The sequence below is a fragment of the Malaya genurostris genome, chromosome 2 (assembly GCF_030247185.1).
Source record: "Malaya genurostris strain Urasoe2022 chromosome 2, Malgen_1.1, whole genome shotgun sequence".
In the NCBI taxonomy this organism is placed as follows: domain Eukaryota; kingdom Metazoa; phylum Arthropoda; class Insecta; order Diptera; family Culicidae; genus Malaya; species Malaya genurostris.
In genome coordinates, this window is record NC_080571.1 from 228,952,827 (window position 1) to 228,979,322 (window position 26,496).

General features: G+C 36.1%; 1 protein-coding gene across 1 annotated transcript; it reads right to left on the bottom strand.

The window, feature by feature from the left end:
• Positions 1-319: 319 nt before the first annotated feature.
• LOC131427944 (E3 ubiquitin-protein ligase CHIP) lies at positions 320-24,583 on the bottom strand. The gene is made up of 5 exons (XM_058591538.1): positions 24,107-24,583; positions 7,857-8,197; positions 1,284-1,389; positions 1,154-1,210; positions 320-1,090 (listed from the first exon to the last, which is right to left on the bottom strand). The coding sequence occupies exons 1-5, from the start codon at positions 24,224-24,226 to the stop codon at positions 848-850; spliced, it is 867 nt and encodes a 288-aa protein (XP_058447521.1). The 5' UTR covers positions 24,227-24,583; the 3' UTR covers positions 320-847.
• Positions 24,584-26,496: the final 1,913 nt, after the last annotated feature.

The window sequence follows — 26,496 nt, forward strand, 5'->3', positions numbered from 1 at the left end:
GCATTTCAGTTTTATCCGTATTCACGTCCTCCAGTTATGTCTCTGACATTACCCACTCGCAACTTTTTTGTTGTGCTCGGCTTACGGATAAGTTGCTTCTTGTTTCTGGTAAATGACTGTTTCAGGAAAAAAACTTTTCTGGAAGTTAGTTCATTCTGTGATATATATTTTTTTAACGAAGATCTGTTATATCAGGGAAATGAATTCTGGGAATTGATTTTCTAGAAAATAGTATACAGTCAAAAAGAATAACCATTTCGCACTCATAGCGCTGTCAGTGTCTGTGGGAAATCTAGCTTCAATCATTCAAATTAAAAAGTTTATGTTTTCCTCAAAAGGATTTGTTTTATTTAGTGTTTTATTGAACATAATGATATTTTATTTTATCGACTTCTAGAAACTAAGATAACTATTTTTATTGTTGGATGATACCTTAGTAAACTATCACATTATCTGTTCATCAATAAACCTCGTGAACATAATACAGGATTAGAAAAATCTATAGTAATATAGATAGATCAAATTGAATTTCACGAAAAATGATACTGAACATATACAAAAACCTTTTTTTTTGGACGTGGCGGTTTGGCATGATACTAACACAAAATTATCCAATTTATAGCAATGAAAACAGAACGTCCAACAATTTCAACAATTTCGTTAACAATATCTAGCGCCAAATGAAGAACAAAATGTTTTGGTTTTAAACATTTAAAAGTTAATTTTTCTCACAGTGAAATGGAGTTTTAATCGCTAGCTTAGTACTAATCATTGCAAAGGACATTTCTAGAACACGCAAAGCGTAACGTTTCCGAACCGAACCGTAGTGCCAAAGCAACACTGTCTCTTAATAGTCTAAGGCCCATTCGTTTTCGGTCAGGAAGGCATCGACTACTTCCTTCATCGAATAGTTGGAAATCAGTTGATCCTGCGTCAGCTTTACTCTGGTGACTGGATCGAAATGGCCGACGCGTTGCAAATGCTCTTCGATATCCTTGCGCTCGTACGTCATACCGGACGGTGTAATGACGGGATCCACGAGCAATTCGAAGCTGATTTTACCGCACAAGTAGTCAGGTACCTCTCGTTTCTAGAAAGTAAAACCCAAACTGGTAAGAATTTACGGTTGGATGAATAACCACACAGAGCTTACTCTTCGCCTTTCGTCCACTTTTGCGAAAATGTTATTCAATTCAGTTGTGTGATTTTCCTGAGAAAAGTTGAGAAAAAGAACAACACGCGAATTATTTTATTCATCGTTTAAAAAGTTCTGCGATACTTACACTCTCACGTTCAATTTCTGAGGTTAGTTCCCTCGCTGCATCTTCATTCATTGTATCATCCAGTTTCAATTTGGCTATTCTATTTTCCATGTCCTCAGTGATGAGTCTGATGAGATACAATTAAAAGAAATAGATTTTTTGAATTCAATTCGATGTTTCAACATTTCCGTTTTCAAGCCATAACATAAACCTAAATTCAGCAGTAGTCAACGAGATACTGATTGAAATAGATTAGATGAATAAAACAGACAAATTTTCAAGTATGCTAACAATTATCTCCCATTATGCAGGGTGGCATTTCAATTTTCTGTTTTTTGCCCGGTTTTCCTGGTGCGCGATATAAAAATTTCCTGTTTTTAGAACAGGCCCAAATAGCCTATGTTCAGTATTTTTAAAAATATTTCTCTTATTCAAGCTTCAAGTAGAAATCCCATGTCCAAAAGAACACCGAGAGTTGTGGAATGAAGCATTTTTCGGGTATCTCCTAGGAACTGCGTTTAAACATATCATCCACAGTTTGTCCAAACGTTCATCTTTTGAACTGGCATTACCACCCAGCTCAGCACATTCTATCTACACTTTGCCATAACTTCGATGTAACAATAGGATTAAAACAAGAAACATAACTGCCCAACGTTGATGAAAGTGGTCAGTCTTACATTTCACGAAGGAATGAAACATCAAAATTCTTGCAATTTTCTCAAAAAATCAACACATTTTATCACAGACTAACAGACAGGACACTCAAATTAGATTCTTCAATCATTTTAACGATCATTTCGAATATTCCTTTATTTGGGACAGTACTCACATGTGTCATGATGGCGCCACGTTACCCTATCAAAAACATCCTGTCTGTCATTTAGACTGTGTTTATTTTTTTCATTTACCAACAGAGTTGCCATTCATACAGAATTACCTGTAATGCATTGATTTGTATACGTCCATGCGAATTTCATGCAGGATACAGATTTAATACGTATTGCCAAAACTATATACATAATTGTGCCTATTTCTCATCCTCCAACGCAATACAAAATCGAACCCGTTTTGTTACAATATTTACTTGCTTCTGGTCTACCGCCACTTAATTTCGGGTGAAAACTACCAACACAATAAAAAATAGACTAGATGAACAACGTTGAGTCAAATAAATGGTTACCTTCCAACATCGCGAAAAAGTTAAATATATTATCAACGTAATCCAATAATTTATTGTGACGATTCATTTTCAAATATTTTGATGAAATCAGGCATTCCTGCAAGCAGCTGATCGGTGTTGACAAACGAGAGGAAACCAACTAGTAAAAAAACTTTTACATAACTTTTACATAACATTTTTTACACAAAAAACTTTTACATTATTCAGACTTCAAATTCGATTATTGTAGGTGTTTTATAGGTTACCAGAAATATCATCAGGCATTTTAAAACCTAATAAATTAAATTTAAAGCTTTATAATTAAAATAAAAATAATTATCTTAAGGCTATGTGGAAAATCGGTCCTTTTTAAAACCTTTTTAAAATAAGGAGTATATTCTAGAAATAGGAAAAACCGTTCATTTCAAAGGACCGTTGAAAACTTAATAGTTGTACCGAAAGAATTAGTTCTATTGAACCGTCTTTTCGTTTTTCTGAAACTCTGTATGTTTCTTCGAAAAAATAATGAGAGCTACAAATTATATTTTGTATTAAACAGATTCAATAATAGTGAGTGCTCTTTGCATGTGTTCTACCGATAATGATTCTCTTTTGTATACATTTTAAATGTTCCCGAACTTTTACCAGATTCCTAAAAACCAGCAAACGATCCGAAATACTCAAATAATTCGATTACTTTCATTCCTGTTGAGAAGAATAGCCTAGCATAGTCTAGAAAAAAGTATAAGGTTGTAAATAAATGAACTAAGGAACAGCTCTCCTCCCGTAAAACCGATTCCTTCTAACAACATAAATGATATTCTTTCGAAGTTCTTAAAATGTACGCTTGTCACTTTGAAAAAACAACAACAATCTATGGCTCTAGTGACTACGAAGATCTAAATTTGATTCTCTTATCATCGACAATGTTTGACTGGTTCTTCGCCGACATCAATATCCTCATCATAGCTGATAACAATAAAAAAATTAAACATAGATTCACTGAACAAATCAAACCATCTTCTAAACCTTCCTCGCTGATTTCAGAGTAGCTCACTGGTAAAGCAGCTCCAATGATTGTAGGGTGGCAGAGGCTCTCACATATTTTGGTCCAGCGCTCATAATTTTGTTGGTAATCAAAACGAACTACATACTCATACCTAATATGATAAAGAATGGAAAAATCTTTAAAATTCTGACACACAATGTACTTCATTTTGATTACATCTGGAAGTATGTACGCCTAAATATCTGCTGCTGTACCAGTTAGCTACCCTGAAATCAGGGAGAATTTATATTGAATTTTTTTATTTTTTATGCATCCAGGCTGAGATCTTAAAACTGTTACTCTGGAACTGAAGACTAGTTTCTTGACTAGATTTTGGTACGGAACTATGTTCGGGATTCGAATCCAAAACTCTGCTTCAGGATTTCAACTTCAGAATTCATTAACAAAATTTAAAATATGAATCACGAATCCGAACCTGAATATTAGAACTGACTTCTGAACCAGAATTTAATGCCTCAATTCAGTTTCAGAACTCAATTCCGAAATTTAGTTACAGACTTCAATTCAGAATTCAGAACCTGCATGCTGGAACTGAAATCGGCACAAGACTATCACTAAATCTGTTCCTTTTCAAGGCTATCTCAAAAACAGTCTTTTTCGAGAATCATTTAACTAAGATTCTATTCCAAGACTAATGGAGCCTCGTTAATTTATATACTTAAAAGAATGCCTAGGCTCACCCTGAACGGCACCAAGCCTAATTCATGGTTTGATTTCTTCCCAAACTTATTATTAACATATAAACAAAAGCGAATGGAAATTTATAAGCCATACTCGGGAATCTTCAAGGAACTCCATCTAATACATAAGTGAACAAACAAGATTGAAAATATTAGAAAAGTACTTTTTATGTTCCACATGAAAATTGTTCCGGGTTGGCGGTTTAATGCAAAGGGCACTGTTTTTACAAACCAGTTGTCGTATGTTCGAGCTCCGACCTGAAAGGATGCTTGTTGTCAGTAGGATCGTAGCACCAGCCATGAAATGGTTCTGTACGCTATGAACCGGCTGCGAAGTCTGTTGAAATAGAAGGTCTAAATCCACGAAAGGAATGCAATACCAAGGCTTTATACCTTTCTCCTATAGAAAAGCTCTGCTATTACTGTGAAAACCGACTTTTGAACCGAGGACCGGAGAGCCGAGTTTCATATACCATTCGACTCAACTCGTCGGGATCGCAAAATATCTGTGTTGATTTTCTCGAGGATGGCTGGGCCGAACAAAATATGCGCTTCAATCTCTCGGAGATGGCTGAATCAATTTTTACAATCATAGATTCATATGAAAGGTTATACTTTCCCATAGAACACTTTTAAATTTTATCCGGATCCGACATCCGGTTTCAGAGTAACATGTTAATATGTGCAAAATTTGCAAAAAATTGAGCACTCCATGTTCTTGCAGATGGCTGAAGGGATTTTCATAAACTTAGATTAAAATGAAAGGTCTCACATTCTTTTTACTTTTATACTACTTCCAGTTCCGAAGTTACACGGTGATGAGTTTTCATACATGAGGTAGAAACGAAAAAAAAATCCTCTGAACTAGCCATATAAAACTTATGTTGTGTACGTCTTGTTAATTATTGACCATAAAAATTCCGAAAGTACCGAAAATAGTACTCAAAAACCTCCGTCACTCAGAGCGACGAAGCTAGAAAGAGATAGTTTCTTTCTGAAGCGTAAATAAATTAATAAATTTGAAAGGCGATTTACGAAAATTCACAAGATGTCGATATAAGTTTTTCGAAATAGGGGACCTAAATGCAAAGCATTCCGAGTGAAATTCCGGGAAAAATAACCGGAATGAAAAATTACTTCATAATAAAATTTCTGCTGGTTATTTTTCAACTTATTATTATTCCAAATAGTCCAACATGTTTCTCTTCTGTGAGAAACCCTTGTACAATTGATATGGTTCTAACAGATCAAAGTCATATTTGTAGTGAACTGATTACTCAGGATTAAACAATCCTCTGAACTAGCCATATAAAACTTATGTTGTGTACGTCTTGTTGATTATTGACCAAAAAGATTCCGGAAGCACCGGAAATAGTACTCAAAAACCTCCGTCATTCAGAGCGACGAAGCTAGAAGGACAAAGTTTCTGCTAAATTTGTCCCAAAACTGTTCCTATCTGAAAGTTATGCCAGTTGCTGGCTAAACAACCCCAGTTTCAGGTTCCAAAATTTCTTGGTTTCTTAAAATTCTTAGTTTCAAATGAAAGGTCTCATGGCTCTATATACTGCTTTTGAATTCCATCCGGATCCTGAAGTACAGGGTGAAATGTGTTCAAAATTACAAACCATCATTTAGAGTGACGATGAAGAAATTGGGAGAAATTCTTCTAAATTAGGTTATTCAAAACTGTGTAGGGTATGATAGTTTAGACCCGAACAAATTTTCTTGTTTTTATTCAAAATTCAATGGAAAATATAATATTGTAATATTTAAAACAGTATGAGTAACATGAGAAAGACATAATCACACCACTAGGTGGATTAAAACAGGTTTTTTTTATCTTAACCTGTACTTTTATCAGGTGTACAGCTTTGCTTCCGCTGTTTTTTCCCAAAATCAAAAGTTTTATTGCGAAAAAGTGTTTACAGATGTATTATTCAAAGTATTGTCCGTCGCTAGCGACAACTTTCTCCCATCTTTCCGGCAATTTTCGGATCCCGGCTCGAAAAAGGAGTCCTCTTTTGACGCCATCCATGAAGCAATCCATTTTTCCAACTGTTCGAAGGATTGAAATGGTTGATCTGCCAGGCCGTGTACCATCGAACGGAATAGGTGGAAGTCAGAACGGGCGACATCTGGGGAATACGGCGGGATGGGTATGACTTCCCATTTCAGCGTTTCCAGGTACTTTTTGACCATTTTTACGACGTGAGGCCAAGCATTGTCGTGTTGGAGGATGACTTTGTCATATCGCTCTTGATATTGTGGACGCTTTTCTTTTAGCGCGCGACTAAGGCGCATCAGTTGCGTTCGGTAGCGATCTCCTGTGATGGTTTCACCCGCTCGTAGTAAATAACACCGAGCTGATCCCACCAAATTGAAGGTTTTTTCTCTTCCACCACCATGTTTGTCTCCGACATCGAATTCACCATTTTTAAAACGTTGAAACCGCTCCCGACACGTTCTTTTACTCAGAGCAGCATCACCGTAAGTTTCTGAGAGCATTCGATGCGCTTCAGCTGCATTTTTTTTTGAATTGTAACAGAAAAGTGAAACTTCCCGCAAATGGCGAGAATTGGGTACATAAACAGACATTTTCGAGCCTGAATAATACGAAAACAAGAACAACTGTCACTGGAACGGCGATGTCAATTCGTTAGGCAATGTACACACTCACTTTAAAGGCATTATGATCTATGTATTTTGACCAGCCTCAGCCGGTACAACCACTTATCGGAAAACGACGGAAGCAAAGTTGTACACCTGATATAATGTTTATTTTATCGTTTTTTTTTCGTTTCATCGACCAATCGTGGAAAGTTTTTTTCTGGAATAAAATTAATAAATTTTAAAGGCGATTTACGAAAATTCACAAGATGTCGAAATAAATTTTTCGAAATAGGGGACCTAAAGGCAAAGCATTCCGAGTGAAATTACGGGGAAAATAACCACTTAATAATCAAATTTATGCTGATTTCAATTTAATTTCCAAATAGTCCAACGTGTTTCTTTTCTGTGAGAAACCCTTTTACAATTGATATGGTTCTAACAGATCAGTCATATTTGTGGTGAACTGATTACTCATGAAGATTTTGACTGAGATCATCTTTCAATAACATTCCAAAAACAGTTACGAAAAAAGCTATAATTAATACAATTTGTTCTATGTTAAACTATCACAGAGCTAGTAGGTTTGAATGCAGATATCACATTGAAAAGAATGGAGAAATAATAATAATCATTCTACACATAAGTTGTAAGTAAACGTGAAAATTAAGGAGTTATTAACAGAAGAGAAAATAAACAAAGTGAAACCGGACTAACATGATAACATCAAATAAATCTGATTTACCCACTAAAATTTCTCTTCTAGACATTGAAAAAGTCTTTCACAGTATTTGGTACAAAGGTTTAATAACAGGAATAATTTCCAATCAGAATGACTGAAATCTATTCAACTGATTTTATTCTCCAGATTAGCATCTGAATAGTAAATAGGAAACACTATTGGCCGGGTTGGCGGTTCAATGCATACGGCGCTGGTCTAACAAGCCAGTTGTTGCTAGCTCAAGGTTCGAGGTAGAGGCTACATTCTATACAACAATTTTACGATTGTTGTCAGGAATCTATATTTTGTGGTGAACCATGGGTATTATTTTTTCGGGCCCGAGTAGAGTATTCACCTGTTAAGATAGCTCTGCAGTTCAATCTCCTGGCAAATTCGTTTTTCCTCCTGGATATTCCAGCGTTTTTTGCGCGCTAACCGCAACTGTGACGCAATGTCATCGCCGAAGTTGAGCTTCTGCTCCTTGGCAAGGTCGTGTGCCCGCATCAGGTGTTTGATTGCTTCGTCGTACGATTCCAGTTCCATTAGGCTTAGGCCGAGAAAGAAGTGACCCTTCACCAGGTTGGGATCCATATCCAGGGCACGCCGGCAGTCCGTACAGGAGGTGTCCCATCGTTTCATTTTAATATGGCAGAGGGCTCTGTTTGTGAAGTAGGTAGCATTGGTTGGATTTTTTATCTGAAAATGGGAAAGCACAAACATTAACTAACATCATTCAGCATAGGTTGAAAGAATAAGGTTCTAGTTTTAACACTGAGTTAGCCAGCGTAAATAAATAGGAATATATTCATCAGCAGGGACGTCACTTTGATGAAGTCTGTTTTTATTAAAACATAGGGAAACCATAGAGTTATAGTATCAAGATCATTGTCCAATCAAGCATTCGCCTATCTTCTGATTTTAACAGGCTTGAGTAAATTTTATCAATTGTTTTTAACAAAAATAGATTAAAATGAAATCGGAATACATGGAAATTGCCGTAACTAGAATTGCATAATTCGAAACGACCGGATGAATGACCACAAGGCAACAAACGATTCAATCAGCAGGTCGGAGGTGTTGAGTCAAACTTTTAAATGTTGCTATTTCGGTACACGTTTCCCACCTGGCGATAGCGAGCAGTTACGTAAACTGTAGCATTTTGCGACGTTTCCAGACGGTTTTCGTGGTAGAATCGTTCCCCCGCTCACTTAAACGCTTTCGAAGTAGAAGAGCAATAATTGAATTACATTTGGAAGAAAGCGACGATATGTTTATTTTCACTGATTGCCACCGCTGGCGAAGGGGTTGAGCAATACAGTCGACAACATTGTCAATCTAGATTGAGTATTTTTCATGGAATACCATAAACGTTTTACATTGGCTTTAATGGTACAAATTTCAAACCGTTATTTAAAGCAGTGCAGAACATAAAAACGGTACATGTCAAGTATTATGGTTTCATAAAAACCACCTGAATTATATTCGGATCCGTCTTCTGGTTTCGCAAGCACTGGAAATTTTGGAGTATAATAAAACTCACTCACTTTTCTTAGAGATGGTTGAAGATGATTTTCACAAGCTCAAGTTCAAATCAAATGCCAAAATAGGTCCGCTGATTTTTTTTCCGAATCCGACTATTTTTAAAGTATCTGTTTAAAGCGACGATGAACGTTATAAAGGATTCTAAATTGAGCTCAAAACTTTGAACTTGACTACACCGGTACCCGGATTTCGGTTTCGGAAGAACCGAAAATAGTGGTCAAAATCGTCACTATGGTACTTGCTTCGATATGTCGGATACGGCGTAACCGATTTTCACGAACTTGGATTCTAATTGACGGTATTTTGGTATAATGGTCTCATACAAAACTCTTAAGTTTTGTTGGGATCCGACTTCTGGTTCCAGAACTAACCGATGATAAGTGTTTGAATTTGAAACCTTCGTTTAAAGCATGATAGAAAGATCGTAAATTTTTTTCTAAATTTATGTTTTTGCAATGACTGAGTGGAAACATATATTGGAGAAGCCTAATGAATAACAAACTTACAGAAAAGTTGATTTTTTTGGAAAAAGATACACTCAGACACAGGACTCGAACCTGCGTTCTTATGCATTCCGTGCTTACGCGCTTTCATTTCGCAACCCTAAGCTTTGTGATAGACACAGCTCTAAAACACGACTAGGCATGATGAAGCTTGCATGAAACGGGGTCTACATGCCAGCTGTCTCACGAGCTGTGTCTATCACAAGTCTTAGGGTGGCGAAATGGAAGCACGTATGCACGGAATGCATACGAACGCAGATTCGAGTCCTGTCTCTGAGTGCATCTTTTTCCAAAAAATCATATTTGCTGTAAGTTTTTCATCCAAATATATGTTTCCTCTCAGTCATTGCAAAAACTGAATTTAGTTATGACGAATTTACGTCAAACCAACTAAAAATTAATAAATCGTTCTCAATTTGACTAATCAATCCAGTTTACAGGTTATGTTAGTTGATGCCCATATGGACCGACTTCGACTATATCGACTCTCGAATTCCGGTTCCGGAAGTACCTGAAATAGTGACACTAAATTCGTTTTCCCAGAGAGGTTTTTTTCATGAAGGTAGAAAAAACTGTTTTTTTCAGAAAGGTCTTAAGAAGCAAAGAATTTTTTAGTTCGATGCATGTTGCTACTAAAAACCGAGTAATCCTCAGCATTCCCACATGCATCACAGAAAGATGTGGTTTATTAGTTAATGTCCCAATTGTATTATGATGTATTTATTGCTCTGGGCAGCCGACTGTCGAGAATCTTTATGTTACATTGAACTAATTATCATGTATTAGTTATCGTTACTTAATTCAAACATATATTTGATTATAGCTATGATTTTAGCTACTAGTTGAAATTAGTCAATTTGACGTTGCGAAATTATTATGAACACGTAATTTGAAATATGCAGTATGTTGCAATATAAACAAATTTATGTTAGAGGTTAGTGATGAATGTCTACTTTAAATACTGCAAAAGTTTTACGGCGTCACAGGAAGTCTATGGAACATAAATATAACAAGAATATTATATTTTTTAAACATGCTCTTTAAAAAAAATGATGAATTATTAAATATTTTCTTCTTGGTGGGATTTGTAGTTTTAACAAATATTAATAAAGCTTGCTTCATTTAGAATTGGAACAAACTTTTGCTCATATTGCGGTGCTCCTGGTGGACGGATTTGGAAGTTCTTGGTGCCTACGTGTCGGGAATTTTGTCAGCTTCACGTATGATTTTTGACATTCCGCAAATCGACTGTACTTTGTAAACAATCAACATGGAAGCCGAAAGAAGGGAAAAATGGTGCACAGTTATTTGGAAAATCCATTGTGAGCTGCATCTAGGCTAGCTAAACAGCTGAAATTGCCCAGTAATACCGTATGGCGCGTTATCAAACGGTATAAGGAAACATTGACGACGATTCGGAAGCCTCAAGCCAATCGTCGGAGTGGAACTGTCGACCGGAAACTGCGTGGTAAGATTTTGAAGATTTCGGTGTTGCCCATAGTACCGTGAGGAGACTTCGACTCCGGGAAGGAATCAAGTCGTATCGAGCTAGCAAACAGCGGAATCGGACCATAGAACAGAATAGTGTGGTCAAAATTCGTGCTAGGAAACTATATGACCAGGTGCTGACTAAGTTCGACGGGTGTCTTCTGATGGACGATGAAACCTATGTCAAGGCTGACTTCGATGTTACTTGGCAACGGCTCGGGGGGATGTTCCAGCCGAATTTAAATTTTTTTTTGACGACAAATTTGCAAGAAAATTTATGATTTGGCAGGGCATTTGCAGCTGTGGCAAAAAAACGAAAGTTTTCGTTACAAATAAGACAATGACATCGGAACTATACCAAAAAGATTGTCTCCAAAAACGAATTTTGCCGTTCATTCGATCCCACGACCATCCCGTAATGTTTTGACCAGATTTGGCAAGCTGTCATTACAGCAAAGTCGTTCAAGAATGGTATGCAGAGAAAGGGGTCCAGTTTGTTCCGAAAAACCTTAACCCACCCAACTGCCCCCAGTTCCGCCCTATTGAGAAATACTGTGCAATCATGAAGAGGAGACTCAAGGCAAAGGGAAAGGTTGTCAAAGACATGAATCAGAAGACGACCTGGTGGAATAAGATAGCTAAAACGATGGACGAAGAAGCTGTGCCGGCGCCTAATGAGCCATGTTACAGGAAAAATTCGAGAATTCTTTCGAAACTGTGACGAAGAATTTTATCCGTATTTTTTCTTAAAAGTATGAAGAAAACGCTACATTTTTATAAAAAAAGATCTTGAATTCAATAATAAATAACTGAAATACAAGCAATTGTCTTTGTTCCAATTTTATCTGAAGCAAGCTTTATGCCTACATGGCTAATTTTCGAGCATTTAGAAGGTTTGTTGATTTCATAAATTGTTTTTAATATCACTAGAAACAAGGTTTATTTAAAAGCGCGTTGGAAATCATTGACATAAAATTGAATTTTAATCGACAGTTTGAAGTACGTTGTAAAATTTGAGCATTGCAAAAATGGGTAATTCCAAGTAATATGCCTTTTTCTTCTATGATTGGCAAAGCTTCTTCAATTAATCTATTATTTACATTGCTGTTGGTGACAAGTTGTAACAAATTTATTTGATAGAAGTTATTTTCTTGTTGCGTAAAGATAAGCTTTTCTAGTATGTCCTTGCAACGAATCGACAGCTATTTTTTGACTTATTTCAAACTGATCTCCAATATGTCACTAGTCAAAACTGCGCTTTTTGAGTCACGCAAGTGGTTAGATGTAGGTGACAATCACTTAAATTTTTGTTGCAAACCGATCACAAATAAGTCGCTGGAACAAAAATTCTTTCTTGGGTTTTTCTTGTATTAAATGATGTGTATTCTCTCGCAATATGATTTTTTGGGTTAGTCCATGAACACAACATTTTTTTTTATTGGAACCAGAAAAAGACTGGTGCAGTTAGTTTTTTGTCAAACTTGCTCTCCAGTAGCCAGAAAACCTCCTCTTCTTTTGCATCAATAGATTATAATCACCCAAATGAAACCTTTCACTTTAATCTGGTGCTTCTAGCGTAACTAAAACCAATTAGACGGGACGAGTCATTTCAACGGAGGGGTCATTTCGCCCAATGATGTTTTGCCGAAATGATCATTTCGCCGAATCGTACAATTGTAATAAATATCGTGTTAGAATTGAATTTAAATATAGGAAAATGAAGGATAATAGTGTTCATCAATTTCATGTTTACATTCTCTTGAAATATCTGCTATTTAAAATGATTTTCTGTCAATCGCTCGTAGACCGCCACTTTTAAACGCTCTGTTTTTTTTCTTCAATTTGACCGATTGTGCAGTGCACGAGGTGCACATGAGGACGAGACGCCACTGCTATGAAGATTATATCCGAAACCGCAAGTGCCAGAAATCGCTCGTTGTACCAATTCTAGTCAACACATCAGCCCATTTTCAGTAAAATTAGAATGACCGGGTACCAATAAGAAGTAAACATGTTGAGATACCGAAACTGAACCATAGGAAGCTATCAATATGAGTTTTCATCATAGTAAGCCTATGTTATAGATTAATAAAATTTTATTCATTCTATCGTTACAACCCATAGTAACAAGTTGTTATTTTTTCACTCTGCTAACAAAACAAGATGCACCTAATAAATGAGATTGCTGTAATCTGAATTCACGGCAGTAGACACCAGCACCAGCCCGACCATCCAACAGAGATCCATTCGTATAACAAATTCTGTGTTCATCAAATTATCGTTACACATAACCAAAAAACCACGAAAACGCATCTAACAAATAATGTTTTGAAAAGAAAACTGCGGGTCGCAAGGAGCGGGATAATAATCACCCAAAGTAACCAAGCGAGTGGGGCTAGAAACGTAGTCTATAGGGTTACGGTACCAAAACCCTGTAAGTTTGAGACGGCATGCATAAGGTAATGGGCCGTATAAATAAAACGTAGCAAGCTTGAATTCCTGTGTTAAATGCTACATGTGGATCACGTTCCTGTCAAAAACAGAGACTTTACAGGGTCCGGCACTCGAAGTGTAACCAATTAAAAAGGCCATAAATTCAGTTTGGAAAATTACTTTTACTTAATTCAAAGTACAAAATGTGTAAAAATAATACAAAATTCAGAATCAATTCACTTTTGCTCGATATGACCACCTTTTGCCTTGACTATGACCTTGAGACGGTCAAAAAACGAATCGCAAGCTGCCGAATGTGACTTGCAGGTATTTAGGCCCACTCGCGGACAATAACTTTTTTAAGCGCCTCGAGACTGATGTATCTTTTAGTTCGGACTTTGCTCTCCAAAATGTCCCAAAGAGAATAATCCATTGGATTCGCATCTGGTGAATTCGAGAGCCATTGTGTGGACGTGATGAAGTTCGGAACGTTGTTTTTCAGTAATTCTTGGTTCACTCGAGCTTTGTGAGACGGTGCCGAGTCCTGCTGAAACGTCCATGGTCTGCCACCGAAATGTTTGTCTGCCCACGGCTTCAAAGCAACCTCCAGAATACTTTCCCGATAATATGTCGCATTTACCTTGACGCCAGGCTCGATGAAAACGTTTGGAGAGCGCCCATCTGCGGTTACAGCGGCCCAAACCATTATCTGTTGCGGGTGCTGCCTCCTGGTGGCCAATCGATGACTCAAATTCTCGTATGAACGGTCGGTCAAGTAAACCCTATCGTTTTGAGAGTTTACGAATTGCTCAATTGGAAAAATTTTCTCGTCAGAAAATACAATGTTCGGAAATTGACCGCTTTCGGCCAAACGAAGCAACTCCTTCGCTCTCTCAAGTCAAGATTTTTTTTTCGCGTTCACTTTTGGCAAAATGCTTTCTTGCGCTTGTAAACAATACAACTCTGAACTGTCATTTAGCAAATTTCTAGAGAGCTGATGCCCGTGCGTCAACTGCGCGAGCGGTCTGAAGTTGGTTACACTTCGAGTGCCGGACCCTGTACTACACAACAACTTTCGAATATGTAGAGTTTACTACAATTTCTCAATAGGTAGCTCTAGAAGTTGCTACTCGTATGTTTGCTGATAAAGTGAAGTAGAAAAAGCAAACAAAGTGGCATTTTTGCAGTACGTTTCTTGTTTTGTGCATGCTTGTTCCAACTTTTTGACTACGGCATGCAGTAAATGCTTAAATTCGAAAGTAGCATTAACTACTTGTTCGAACTTGTTTTTTTTATTGATACCAAATCGCGTTATACTTTGTGGACTTTGTTGTTAAGAAAATACTACAAACAACAGACCTTACTACATTTTATTCCTACGGCCCAATGTTTTGCCTTTCTCATATAGAAAAGTTATGCAATCACTGTGAAAACCGACGTTACAACCGAAGCCCGGAAGGCCGAATGTCATATACGTATGTATGTAACAAAAATGTGAACTTGATTTTCTCGGAGATGGCTGGACCGATTTGCACAAACTTAGATTCAAATGAAAAGTCTCTAGGTTCCGTAGGGGGCTATTGAACTTTACCCGGATCGGACTTCCGGTTCGGTAGTAACAGGGCAAAATGTGCAAAACATAAAGAAAAAGTGCACTCGATTTTCTCAGAGACCGCTTAACCGATTTTTTTCAACTAAGATTTAAATTAAAGGTCTTGTAGTCCCATAGGTTGCTATTGAATTTCATCTGGATTCGACTTCCGGTTCTGGAGTTACGGGGTGAATTGTGCAAATTGAACTAAACACGTGCAATCGATTTTCTCAAAGACCGATCATCCAATTTTCACAAGTGTAGGTTCAAATGAAAGGTCTTACAAGCCCATATAATCCTACCAAATTTTATCAGGGTACGACTTCCGGTTCCGGAATGACAGACTAACAGGTATAAAAATTTCACGACGTTTTTTTTATACATGACACGGAAAATTCAATGAAATACATTCAAAAAGTCATATAATTCTTGAATTGGACAGATTTGGTTAGTTATTTGGTCATTGATTTTTGGGTATATCGAATCTTCGTTCCTGATTCCGGAGGTATCGAAAAAAGTGATCATTTACTCCAAACCGGAAATCACTCCAATTTTTTAGAAACGGCTTCCATAATCTTAGATTCGAATGAAAAGTCGCTTGATCCCATAGCCTGTTGAGGAGTGTATCGATAAGTAGTTAGCAACATTCAAACAGTTATTACTCTGAAATTGCTTAATTTTTTGCAGCGTGTTTTGCGGTGACATGTTTGTTTACATGTCAATAACAGCTGCGCAATCGATCGGTTTCGGTACGGTTCATCTTTTCAATGATGAGTCCACTTCCGGTGAAACTCTCAACGGGTGAGCACGTTGCATCGTGTTAGTCCGGAGAAAATTCGAGTATTTCGCAAGAAAGAAAGGATTTTCAGCCGTACTTTGACGATTCGACGCAGCCACACATCGAGATTTTCGTTTATAGTCAAGTGAAAATAAAGTCCATTGGACTATAAACGAAAATTAACAGGCAATATAGCCTTAGTTGCTGTGCCATCAATTCGGTGTCATCTCAAGTGAGGTGACGCCAACCAGAAAAGAAGAAGAAGAATGATGAGTCGAATTGATTCGGAAACGCGAAAGAAAATTCTGCACACTTGGTGCTCAGAAAGTGGTGTCACGTACAACGAAATTGCAAAACGGATGAAAGTGCACCACACCAGTGTCAAAAATATTATCGAGAAGTTCGGTAAGACCCTTTCCATGAAGGATTTGCCCCTATCCGGTAGGAAAACGGGTCCCAACCAGCTCGGCCGGGACTTAAAAGTGGTTGAGTACATCAGGAAAACCCCATCGGCGTCGACGCAGGATTTGGCCAAGCAGTTTAACACCAGCATCGGGATGATTCAACGGATCAAAGTTCGGAACTCCCTGTCCCAAAACATGCAGGAGTTAAAAAAAACTGGACAGCTGCCACCAGGAAAGTCACAAAAGTAACTGTGCAGAATTTAATGAAGAATATCAAGTCCAAAGTGCGAGCGTTTCACAGAAACTAGGATTTTCTTCAATATAATCAGTGAAATGCATAAAAATGTAATTTTTCTACAATATGTCGAAAACTGATGTCAAAATATGTTTTTTTTTCGCTTTTTTATACAATAATCAATGTTGCTAACTACTTTTCGATATACTCCTTATTTAATATTAATCAGATAAAAATTTTCGGCTCGGGAGTAACAGGGTAAAATGTGCAAAAATATAAAAAGTGCACTCGAATTTCTAGGAGACCGGTCAACCGATTTCGTCGTGAATTACCATGGGGCGATTTAAATAAAGGTCTTATGATTAACAGGTCGGCTGAAAAGTTCGTATCGTTTCTATGAGAGGGCGCCACTAGAATTAAATCCATACCATTTTCAGTTAGTACCAACCTTCAAAAGATACGTGTATAAAATTCACAGCTGTCTGATTATTAGTTTGTGAGATATTGCATTTTGGGTGTAGCTACTTTTGTTATTGTGAAAAAAAATGGAAGAAAAGGAATTTCGTGTGTTGATGAAATACTACTTTTTGATGAAAAAAAGTGCCGCCGATACCAAAAAATGGCTTGATGAGTGTTATCCAGACTCTGCACCGGGCGAAGCAACAATTCGGAGATGGTTTGCAAAATTTCGTACTGGTCATATGAGCACAGACTAACAGACAGGACACTCAAATTAGATTCTTCTATCATTTTAACGGTCTTTTCGAATATTCCTTTATTTGGGACAGTACTCACGTGTGTCATGATGGCGCCACGTTACCCTATCAAAAACATCCTGTCTGTCATCTAGACTGTGTTTATTTTTTTCATTTACCAACAGAGTTGCCATTCATACAGAATTTCATGCAGGATACAGATTTAATACATATTGCCAAAACAATATACATAATTGTGCCTACTTCTCATCCTCCAACGCAATACAAAATCGAACCCGTTTTGTTACAATATTTACTTGCTTCTGGTCTGCCGCCACTTATTTTCGGGTGAAAACTACCAACACAATAAAAAATAGTCTAGATGAACAACGTTGAGTCAAATAAATGGTTACCTTCCAACATCGCGAAAAAGTTAAATATATTATCAACGTAATCCAATAATTTATTGTGACGATTCATTTTCAAATATTTTGATGAAATCAGGCATCCCTGCAAGCAGCTGATCGGTGTTGACAAACGAGGGGAAACCAACTTGTAAAAAAACTTGTTCATAACACAAGGGGTGTACAGATAGTAAATAGTTCGCGCAGTACAATATAGGTGGAACTAGTGCATCCCGAAAAATTATTTTTATAAGAATTTACTCATACTGTCATGTCCGTTAGTCTGTGATATGAGCACCGAAGACGATGAACGCAGTGGACGTCCAAAAGAGGCTGTTATCGATGAAAACGTGAAAAAAATCCACAAAATGATTTTCAATGACCGTAAAGTGAAGTTGACCGAGATAGCTCACACCCTAAAGATATCAAAGGAACGTGTTGGACATATTATTCACGAATATTTGGATATGAGAGAGCTTTGTGCATAATGGGTGCCGCGTGAGCTCATAATCGATCAAAAACAACAACGAATTGATGATTCTGAGCAGTGTTTGGAGCTGTTATATCGAAATAAAACCGATTTTTTCGTCGATATATAACAATGGACAAAACATGGCTCCATCACTTCACTCCGAAATTCCCACTTCACACACGAAATTCCTTTTTTTCCATTTTTTTCACAATAACAAAAGTAGCTACACTCAAAATGCAATATCTCACAAACTAATAATCAGACAGCTGTCAAATTTATACACGTATCTTTTGAAGGTTGGTACTAACTGAAAATGGTATGGATTTAATTCTAGTGGCGCCCTCTCATAGAAACGATACGAGCTTTTCAACCGAACTGTTATATACAAAACTTTTGAATTTTATCTGGTTTCGACTTCCGGTTTCGGAATAATAGTGTGAAGTGTGTTAAAAATTTGATACCATCACTTAAATGGACAAAAAAAACTCTTGGAAAATGTTCTAAACTGACCTCCAAAACTATTCTATTCGATAAATATTATCATTCCGGCTATTATGATTCTCGGTTTCCGATTCCTGAGGCACCAGAGGTTTGACCAATTTTCACAAACTTAGATTCAAATGAATCTTGTCGCTAACGGAGCTAGCTTGTCGTTTGATGGATGCTTGGTTTTTTGTGGTGCGTCGTCGTGTTGGCTTTAATAAATTGAATGTGATACCAGCTGTTGATTCTACGGGAACTAGCAGGCCAATTTAGAACTATCGGCGATAGATTTTTTGGATCTGATTTAAATCGCGATTGTATCTCAGAAATTTGTTGATGGATTTGCCACGTTTAACACTGTTGAAGATTAAAAACGTCTGAATGCTTAAAATTGATATATTAGTAACGTTAGTGTTTTATAATTTTTTGCCTATTTTTCAAATTTAAATCTGTTGATGAGATTCAAAATTGCATTTTTAATGTCATTATGTACGGTCGTGTCTTGCACACAACCCAGTAAATTTTGTTCTAGGAACACATTTAATGATCAAATGATAAACATAGTGAGGCAATTAACGCCGATGATAACGTAAACAGGTGAATAATTTGTTGCTAATTAGTTACGGTAATTTTAAATTTGTTGCTCAATTTTTTAATTTTTTAATTCATATTAACTTAGCGAATTACTCAAAAATAAATAAATTGAGGAACAAATTTAAAATTACCGTAACTAATTCCTTATGGTTTCCTTATATTACATTTTGGTGGGGAAAGGGTTCCAATCAGCTTTTTACAGCCCTGTCCAAAATGTATTGCCCTCCCCGTTAATTTGTATCAGGCCGAATTAGCGCATGCGCGCCATATAAACGCCTCTTTCAATATGAGAAAATTTTATTATTACCCAACAGTTTTTATTATTTATTTATGTTGGTTTTCTTACCTTTGGTCATAGTTTATATTCTGTTTTACCTTAATTCCAGTGTTCTATTCAGCTGTGATTCGTTAGTGTCTTTTGTTGTCATTTTTGACTCCGTACTTTTGCTGGCATGTTACGTTGTTTCCTTAAATGTAAAAGTTAGTTGTATGCAGTGGTGTTTATGTTCTTACCAACATTCTTTTCTAATTCTTTCAGCTTTTTCGTATTTCTTGTTCCTCATCCAGTCATTCGTTTCAAAAAAAAAATTAATGTTTCTTTGGTCTTTGTAGAGCAGCTATCATGGTTTGACGGATAAGAAGTGAGGACATGCGTTTTTATTTAAATGATATTACTACTTGGGTTTTGTTAGTATTGCTACAGCATGTTCACATTTCGTTATCTTCGGTTGATCCTTGACAGTATTACCATCCGCTCAGGCACTTTTGAACATCTGGTGTACACTGACTCACAATTGAAATGCATCACAACCAATTTGATACAACGCACCCGAGGGAACGGTATAATGTATATTGTACACACAAAAAACACATACATACACACAGGCACACACGCATACACACATGCATACATACCTACATGTATTCCACAAGCAAGCATCACAACATTGAGTTACTATTTCTATTCTAATAGATTCTAACTAAAATTTGTGTGCCTTTAGTCATCTCAATAGTAGAGTCACCATGTTATTCTACCGATTACTCGACTTTCAATAAGTTTATTGTGATAAAATCGAATACAAAATCTCTACCTCGTCTGTAAGAAGCAATGGCGCATAAAAGTAGTTCGGAAATGGTTCAATACTGCTATTTCAATGAAGCAAAATGCTCCAAATTTCATGTTATTCTTGAAATTAATCTATCAAACAGAGATAACAGATCTCACTCTAACTAGTGGTTCTCGTATATGAAATGACTAATGGATTTGAGATGAATGGGGGTACCGTTACCCAATTTCTATCTCTTCTAATGGTCGATCGTTAGTCCTGAGCTGAAACGGTGGCCTTTATTACCATTCTTGCATGCTTACACTTACATGCTTACTCTTACACTTCACTCACACATCATCCCACCCATCAGGTCCCAAACGATACATCCTCACAATATAAACTGGATGAACATCGTTTGAAAGCTATCAGTGGTTTGCTCATTAGTTCGGTCATTATTATTAGTTCATTCTATTCTACAATATGCTATTTCATTCCACAGTATTCCATGGTACACAAACCACCAATAAACGTCAAAGATGGACTCGATTTACCGTTCATTTATTGTCATCGCGTGAAACCCAATTGGGATACGTTCATTCTACTTAATTCTCACTTCTCACTGGTAATAAGGGCCGGTAGTATGAAAATAAAACATAAAAAAGAGCTCAGTTAAACCCTACCGGCCTCTCCAACCCCGGATGTTGGAGCGTAATGCAATCAACATCTTATTCAAGTCGTTCCATATATTATTCATTTAATTCATTTATGAAACTAAAAGCTGTAACGCATATCTTTATCAAATTGTAACGCTAATTGATTGTATGTGATGATGTTTGCAATACCGTCAAGCCCACCAACCAATGGGAGGGAAATTTAAAATTACCGTAACTAATTAGAAACAAATTATTCACTGGGCTTCGATTTGTTTTGAAGCATATTTAAAAAAATATATACTCAAAAAAACTAAAAAAAAAATTGAGCAACAAATTCAAAATTACCGTAAGTATTAGCAACAAATTATTCACGTATTTGCGTTATCACCGGCGAGATGTACCTCGCTAAGTTCATGCTCATGATCAAATGTACACAAGTGTCTCTAGTGCAACAGTAGGAGGTTGTCGTGAATGCTCTTGTCATCGTCGCAACTTCTTTTGCCAAAGTACCCATATACTACTGGTTGAACACGTTGTATAGATTCAATAAATGTATATGGGTTTGAGTCTCAATGATTTACCAAACGCACGTCAAACAACTTCCAAACAACACCAGTTCAGAACCTCTCGAATTTATATCTGAGCCGCCGCAAATGATATGATGAGTATTGATATAACTTCCGATTATAAGTGCTAAACCATTTTGAAGCGAAGGTAGATTATACGGCAAATATGCAGATCATAAGACATATTTTCAGTTTATAACATAAATTGTCGGTCTAACCTTAACAGCACAAATATCTCAATTTGTTAGCTCAGATATAAGAGAGACATCGATAGCACTATTTGCAAGTACACATGCTCGAGGCATTTCTCGTGGATTAGTCATACCATTCATGCTGGAAGCAACAAAGACTGGACTTAATAACTTTCCGTCGTATATTTTTTCAGAAATGTGATTATAGAAGGATTACCTTCTTGCGGATGTTTCGGTGCATTCTTCATACATCATCTTGGAATTATACCTTGACTTGAGAGCTCCAATTTTGGTGGTCTTTTTTTTTATGACATGAACCAGGAAATACTTGGTTGAAATAATTGAGCAGGATTCCACACGGTTTGCCTATCTGGTGGACTTACAATGCTGTTCATATAATAGCAGAGCATTTTTTTCGAGAATAGCGTCGTAAACTAGCATACTTTATTTTTCTCAACAATTTGTTTAACAGTTATTCATTGCATAAGCTGCCGTTTTACGCATAATTGTTTCATATCTAATGGGATTTCCTATTTATATGGAATACTTAGACTTGGAACGGCAGTAAGGCTGGTACTAAAAATTAGTTACTATTAGTTTTTCTATCAGAAGTTATTAGTTTTCGTTAGAACTCTAAGATGCCGCGGGCACTACGTGTGCCACTCAATCACACGGAATTTATTTCTTTGAAACCAAGCTTTCGGTCGTCCAATAAAATACTTCGAATAATAGTCTTGTTGAAGGTTCCATTTCAAGCACATGTCCTTCTCTCAAAAAGACATCAGAATATTCTCTAGGAGTCCCACTCAATTTACTACATCAACAATGCCTGAGATTGTAAAAATTGGTATTCGTATGACAAACAGACGCTTGCTATTTAAATCAAATTAGACCACTTTGCTCTCATCACTCTACAAATTTTGCGTCATTTTTAACTGGCCAATTTATGTGAGATTTTTAGGAATTTTGACCATCACGCATTGATCGTGATGTAAGTACAAGTATTTTTAGGGGGTTTATCGGGTGAAATTTGGCTTCAATTATTTATTTCCCGTTGGTTGACGAGGTAATGGAATGTTCCAAACATTTCGCGTTCGCGTAGTAATATAAGAATGTTGTTTTACGTTCCGAACCATCAGATGGAACTCGTTTTCTACCCCTAGCATCATCATTGTTTTGACAGTGTAATGCATTGTACATATTTTTAATAGAAAAACTAAACATGTTTGATTATTTTTGGTAGACTTAAGAACTAACAATTAGCCAGATGAGTGTGCTTGGAACAACCCATCTTTCTGAATCAGTACAAGATATACATAATTTTCTGGCTGATGCCAAGCATTCGAATGCCACCTAAAAAGTAATACACTAATTGAACAAAGCATCTTCATAGCTTTGCTGGCTTGAAAAAATGTCACTGATAGCGCGGCTTTTTTTTTTTCAAATAGCTAAACTTAAATGTAATCCGGACCATAACTGAGCGAAAAATATGTTAATAGTGCTCAAGCAGTTCAATGTGGGTTTCTTGGAACTGAAAAAAAATTTTAAACGGTTTGTATCCTTCGCACAAATCGGTTATACGTAAATAAGCCCCCGAACTGACAAAAATGCTTATGCATAAAAGCGGCACCGGGTTGTAATCTTTGCTATCGTGTAGTCTTTGTCAGTAAAAAAGATTTTAGATTATTTCAGATAACAAATCATCAACCACAGCTTGCGATAGGATACGATTGTTTTTTTTTGTTTGAATCCTCACAAGAACTTTGCAATAAAGGATACGGATAAATAATCATTATTACCATTCAGTAACGCAATCGAAAATCCAGCAACGTAACAGTGCCCGTTTGTTTACCTGCTATTCCTACTTTCTGCTAATTGAGCATTGATTACATATACATGTATACAATAGACGTAAAGGCATATCAATTGAATCAACAACAACGAGTACATATTTATCTGTTGTCCGCTTTCCACATTTCGTTATGTCTTTGTTAAGTTCAGGTATTCAACAATTTCTGAATGAAGTGTATATTTAAAGGATTTACTAGTAGACAATTTTTGCTACCGTTTACTACGTACCCATCACGATGGTTTGAAAATAAGTTCATTTTTATTTTTCACAAAGAACATCTCATCCCTATTCTCAAATTTTATATAGGTCGAAAATTCTCCGAACTTTACCATTATACTAGATTCTGTTGTTAAAAATAGTTCAGCTCATTTGATTGTTTTCTTTTATATCGAAATAATGACCTTGAACCCAGATGATGTTGGCTATAGCGAACGTGTAAAATCTGGACATCAAATAGTGAACTGTTGTTATGTAGCCAAAATATTGCTTTTTCCATGCCATTCTGGTCTCTATGTTACAATTCAATGTATTCAAAATGGATCGTTAGAAGGGAATTTAATCAGATTTCACTTTCACAACAAAACCCAGCCTGCATATGCAAACGGAACTAACAATCCCAAATATGATTTTGTCATTGTATAACATACGATGAATAAGATCTAGTTAACTTACAATTGCTTTCGTATAGAGATTGATGGCATCATCGTACTTTCTCGCGGAGAACATCCGATTGCCCTGGTCCTTCAGTTCTATGTCGGTCAGATTTGCTGTCGAATACATGTGCTTACTCATGGTGTTCTTAATCGAAACCTTAAATGCAGAGGGAATCGAGGACTTTCCGAGGCGTAGTTTAAAATTTTCGGGTTATTCGACTGTAATCTCTTTCTTCTTTTCGGGTTTGAATAGTATCCAAAACCAATACAGCACAGTATTGAGAAAAAAAAAATCGTGCAGAACAATTGGGAACAGTAATTGTTTGCTGGCGTAGAATATCTAAACACTGTCGAACACTAGTACTGTATTTCAGTTTCTTTTACACTCGATGCGTTAATTTTCCTTTTACTCCCACTTTGTTACTCAACCATTATGATCGAGAAAATCGTATCACTCCTCCCGCGGACCTTTGAACGAGTGTTCAAAACGTCGTTTGTGCCTGTCAAATATAATCAAGGCACGATGCATTGTACAGGTGAATACTTTTTTTTATTTTCTACACACTGTCAACAATTCACACTGAAAATAACAATATGGTACACTCAGCCAAAAAAAAAAAACTAGTGATATTCAATATTTTGCATTATATTCTTTAGCCACAAGGAATCGGTAGGCTTTTTATTGATATGTCTTTGAAAATAATTCGAATTATGTTTGTAGAGTTTCATATCATTTTCATAAGGTAGCATTATGAAATCTCATGATTAAACTAATGGTTTCCAATCTAGTGTTATACAAATCATGATTTTATCATACAAACATTATCACTTCTCATTAAAATCTTAAACGAAGTTAAAATAGTTTTTTCTCATAAAGTATTCAAAAATAATGTTTCATTAAGTTAACAACAATAAAATGGTAAATAACATGCCGAAATACGTTTCTGAATTTTAACGTTTAAGGAGCAAGACTTTGCAAGCGTATGAGTAATGTCAACAATGTGTGCGTAAAAAAAATTCCGGCGCTTCTTTTCCTGATTTTAATCAATAAGTCTTCCATATGGTTGAAAAATAAACCAATCGAATCATTCTGCTTAAAATTACAAGTCAAGAAAAGCGAAAATCTTAGTCTAAAACTCTCCCGCTTTCCTTAAAACTGCTCGAGAAAAAATATTTCAGTTTCAGCTTACGTTCACTAACATACACTGAAATGAAAATCTTATTTATATTCATTAGATTTGTCATATGAATCATATGCAGAATATAATCCATAGAAATTATATGGAAACTTATAATCTTTATTTAATGTGTATGTCAAATCTAAATGGACGTTATCATAATGAAAGTTATAAAAATATCCCATTTAATTTATATGGAAATCCGATGAAAGTCGTGAATAGTTGTGTCCTCGACATTCATTAACTGCTCCAGACCATTTTTTTCAGGAAGTTCCGCATCTCAATGTAATTTTAAATCGCTAACAAGACAGCTCATCCAACTTCGTTCAAGGATATGCGTTAACGGACCATGAAATATATATCCGGTACATTTCTTTCTGTCTAGTAAGACTAATTTTTTTTTATTTTCAGTCTCGGGATCTCACTTCTCTTTCGCAAATATCATGAGCGGCTCCCTTACCGAATGGAATACTAGTAAAGCTTGAATCCTCAAAGAAAAGTAGTTGGCAATTATCTGCTATTCGTATGACCTCCATTGAAAAAAAAAAAAATATATATATATATATATATATATAAATTTTATAAAACTAGTCATATGGTATATATGAACATATTTAAATAAATTCGAAGTGAATATAATATGCGCTTCATAAATTGTTCCAATGTATGTTGTGCGGATATCTAGTAATGGTTATAAGACGCGCCAATAAATTTGACTCAGACTGGAAATTTCATTCGTTATATGGAAATCCTGTAAAAATAACGTTAAGAACAGTTTTATGTTTCATAAGATTATCTCATATATTTGACATGATGTTGAACACATCTTGTAACTATTATTGGAAATGCTAATAGTGCAAAATCATTAGAATATCATATTATGTGAACAAGAAAATTTAGCTCAGTGTATTTGATTAGCAACAAACACATTTCTATATGGATTTCCTCTTGCAGCAATTATTACGATATAAAGATTTACGTACCTTCTATAAGTAAACACGAATGTTCCAATCACAATAATCACAACAATTGCTGCAAGAGGAAATCCATATAGGAATGTTTACATATTTTAATTTAATTTAATTTAACACGCGAAAGGCAATGGATATGGAATGTTATCGTAAAACTATTTATTTTTCCTGCTTTTGTAACAGTTATTTAGTTTCGTTTATTTTGTGTAGCGCACTCTAATACAAATCCATTGAAGCAGTGTTGCTAACTTTTTTTATAA

Excerpts from the sequence above, each read along its gene's own strand:
- LOC131427944 (XM_058591538.1), bottom strand. The coding sequence starts at position 24,226 with ATGAGTAAGCACATGTATTCGACAGCAAATCTGACCGACATAGAACTG. Across the intron at positions 1,390-7,856 it reads CTGCAGAGCTATCTTAACAG|ACTCATCACTGAGGACATGG; the intron begins GTGAATACTCTA and ends GTATCTCATCAG. Across the intron at positions 1,091-1,153 it reads AAGTGGACGAAAGGCGAAGA|AAACGAGAGGTACCTGACTA; the intron begins GTAAGCTCTGTG and ends TTTACTTTCTAG.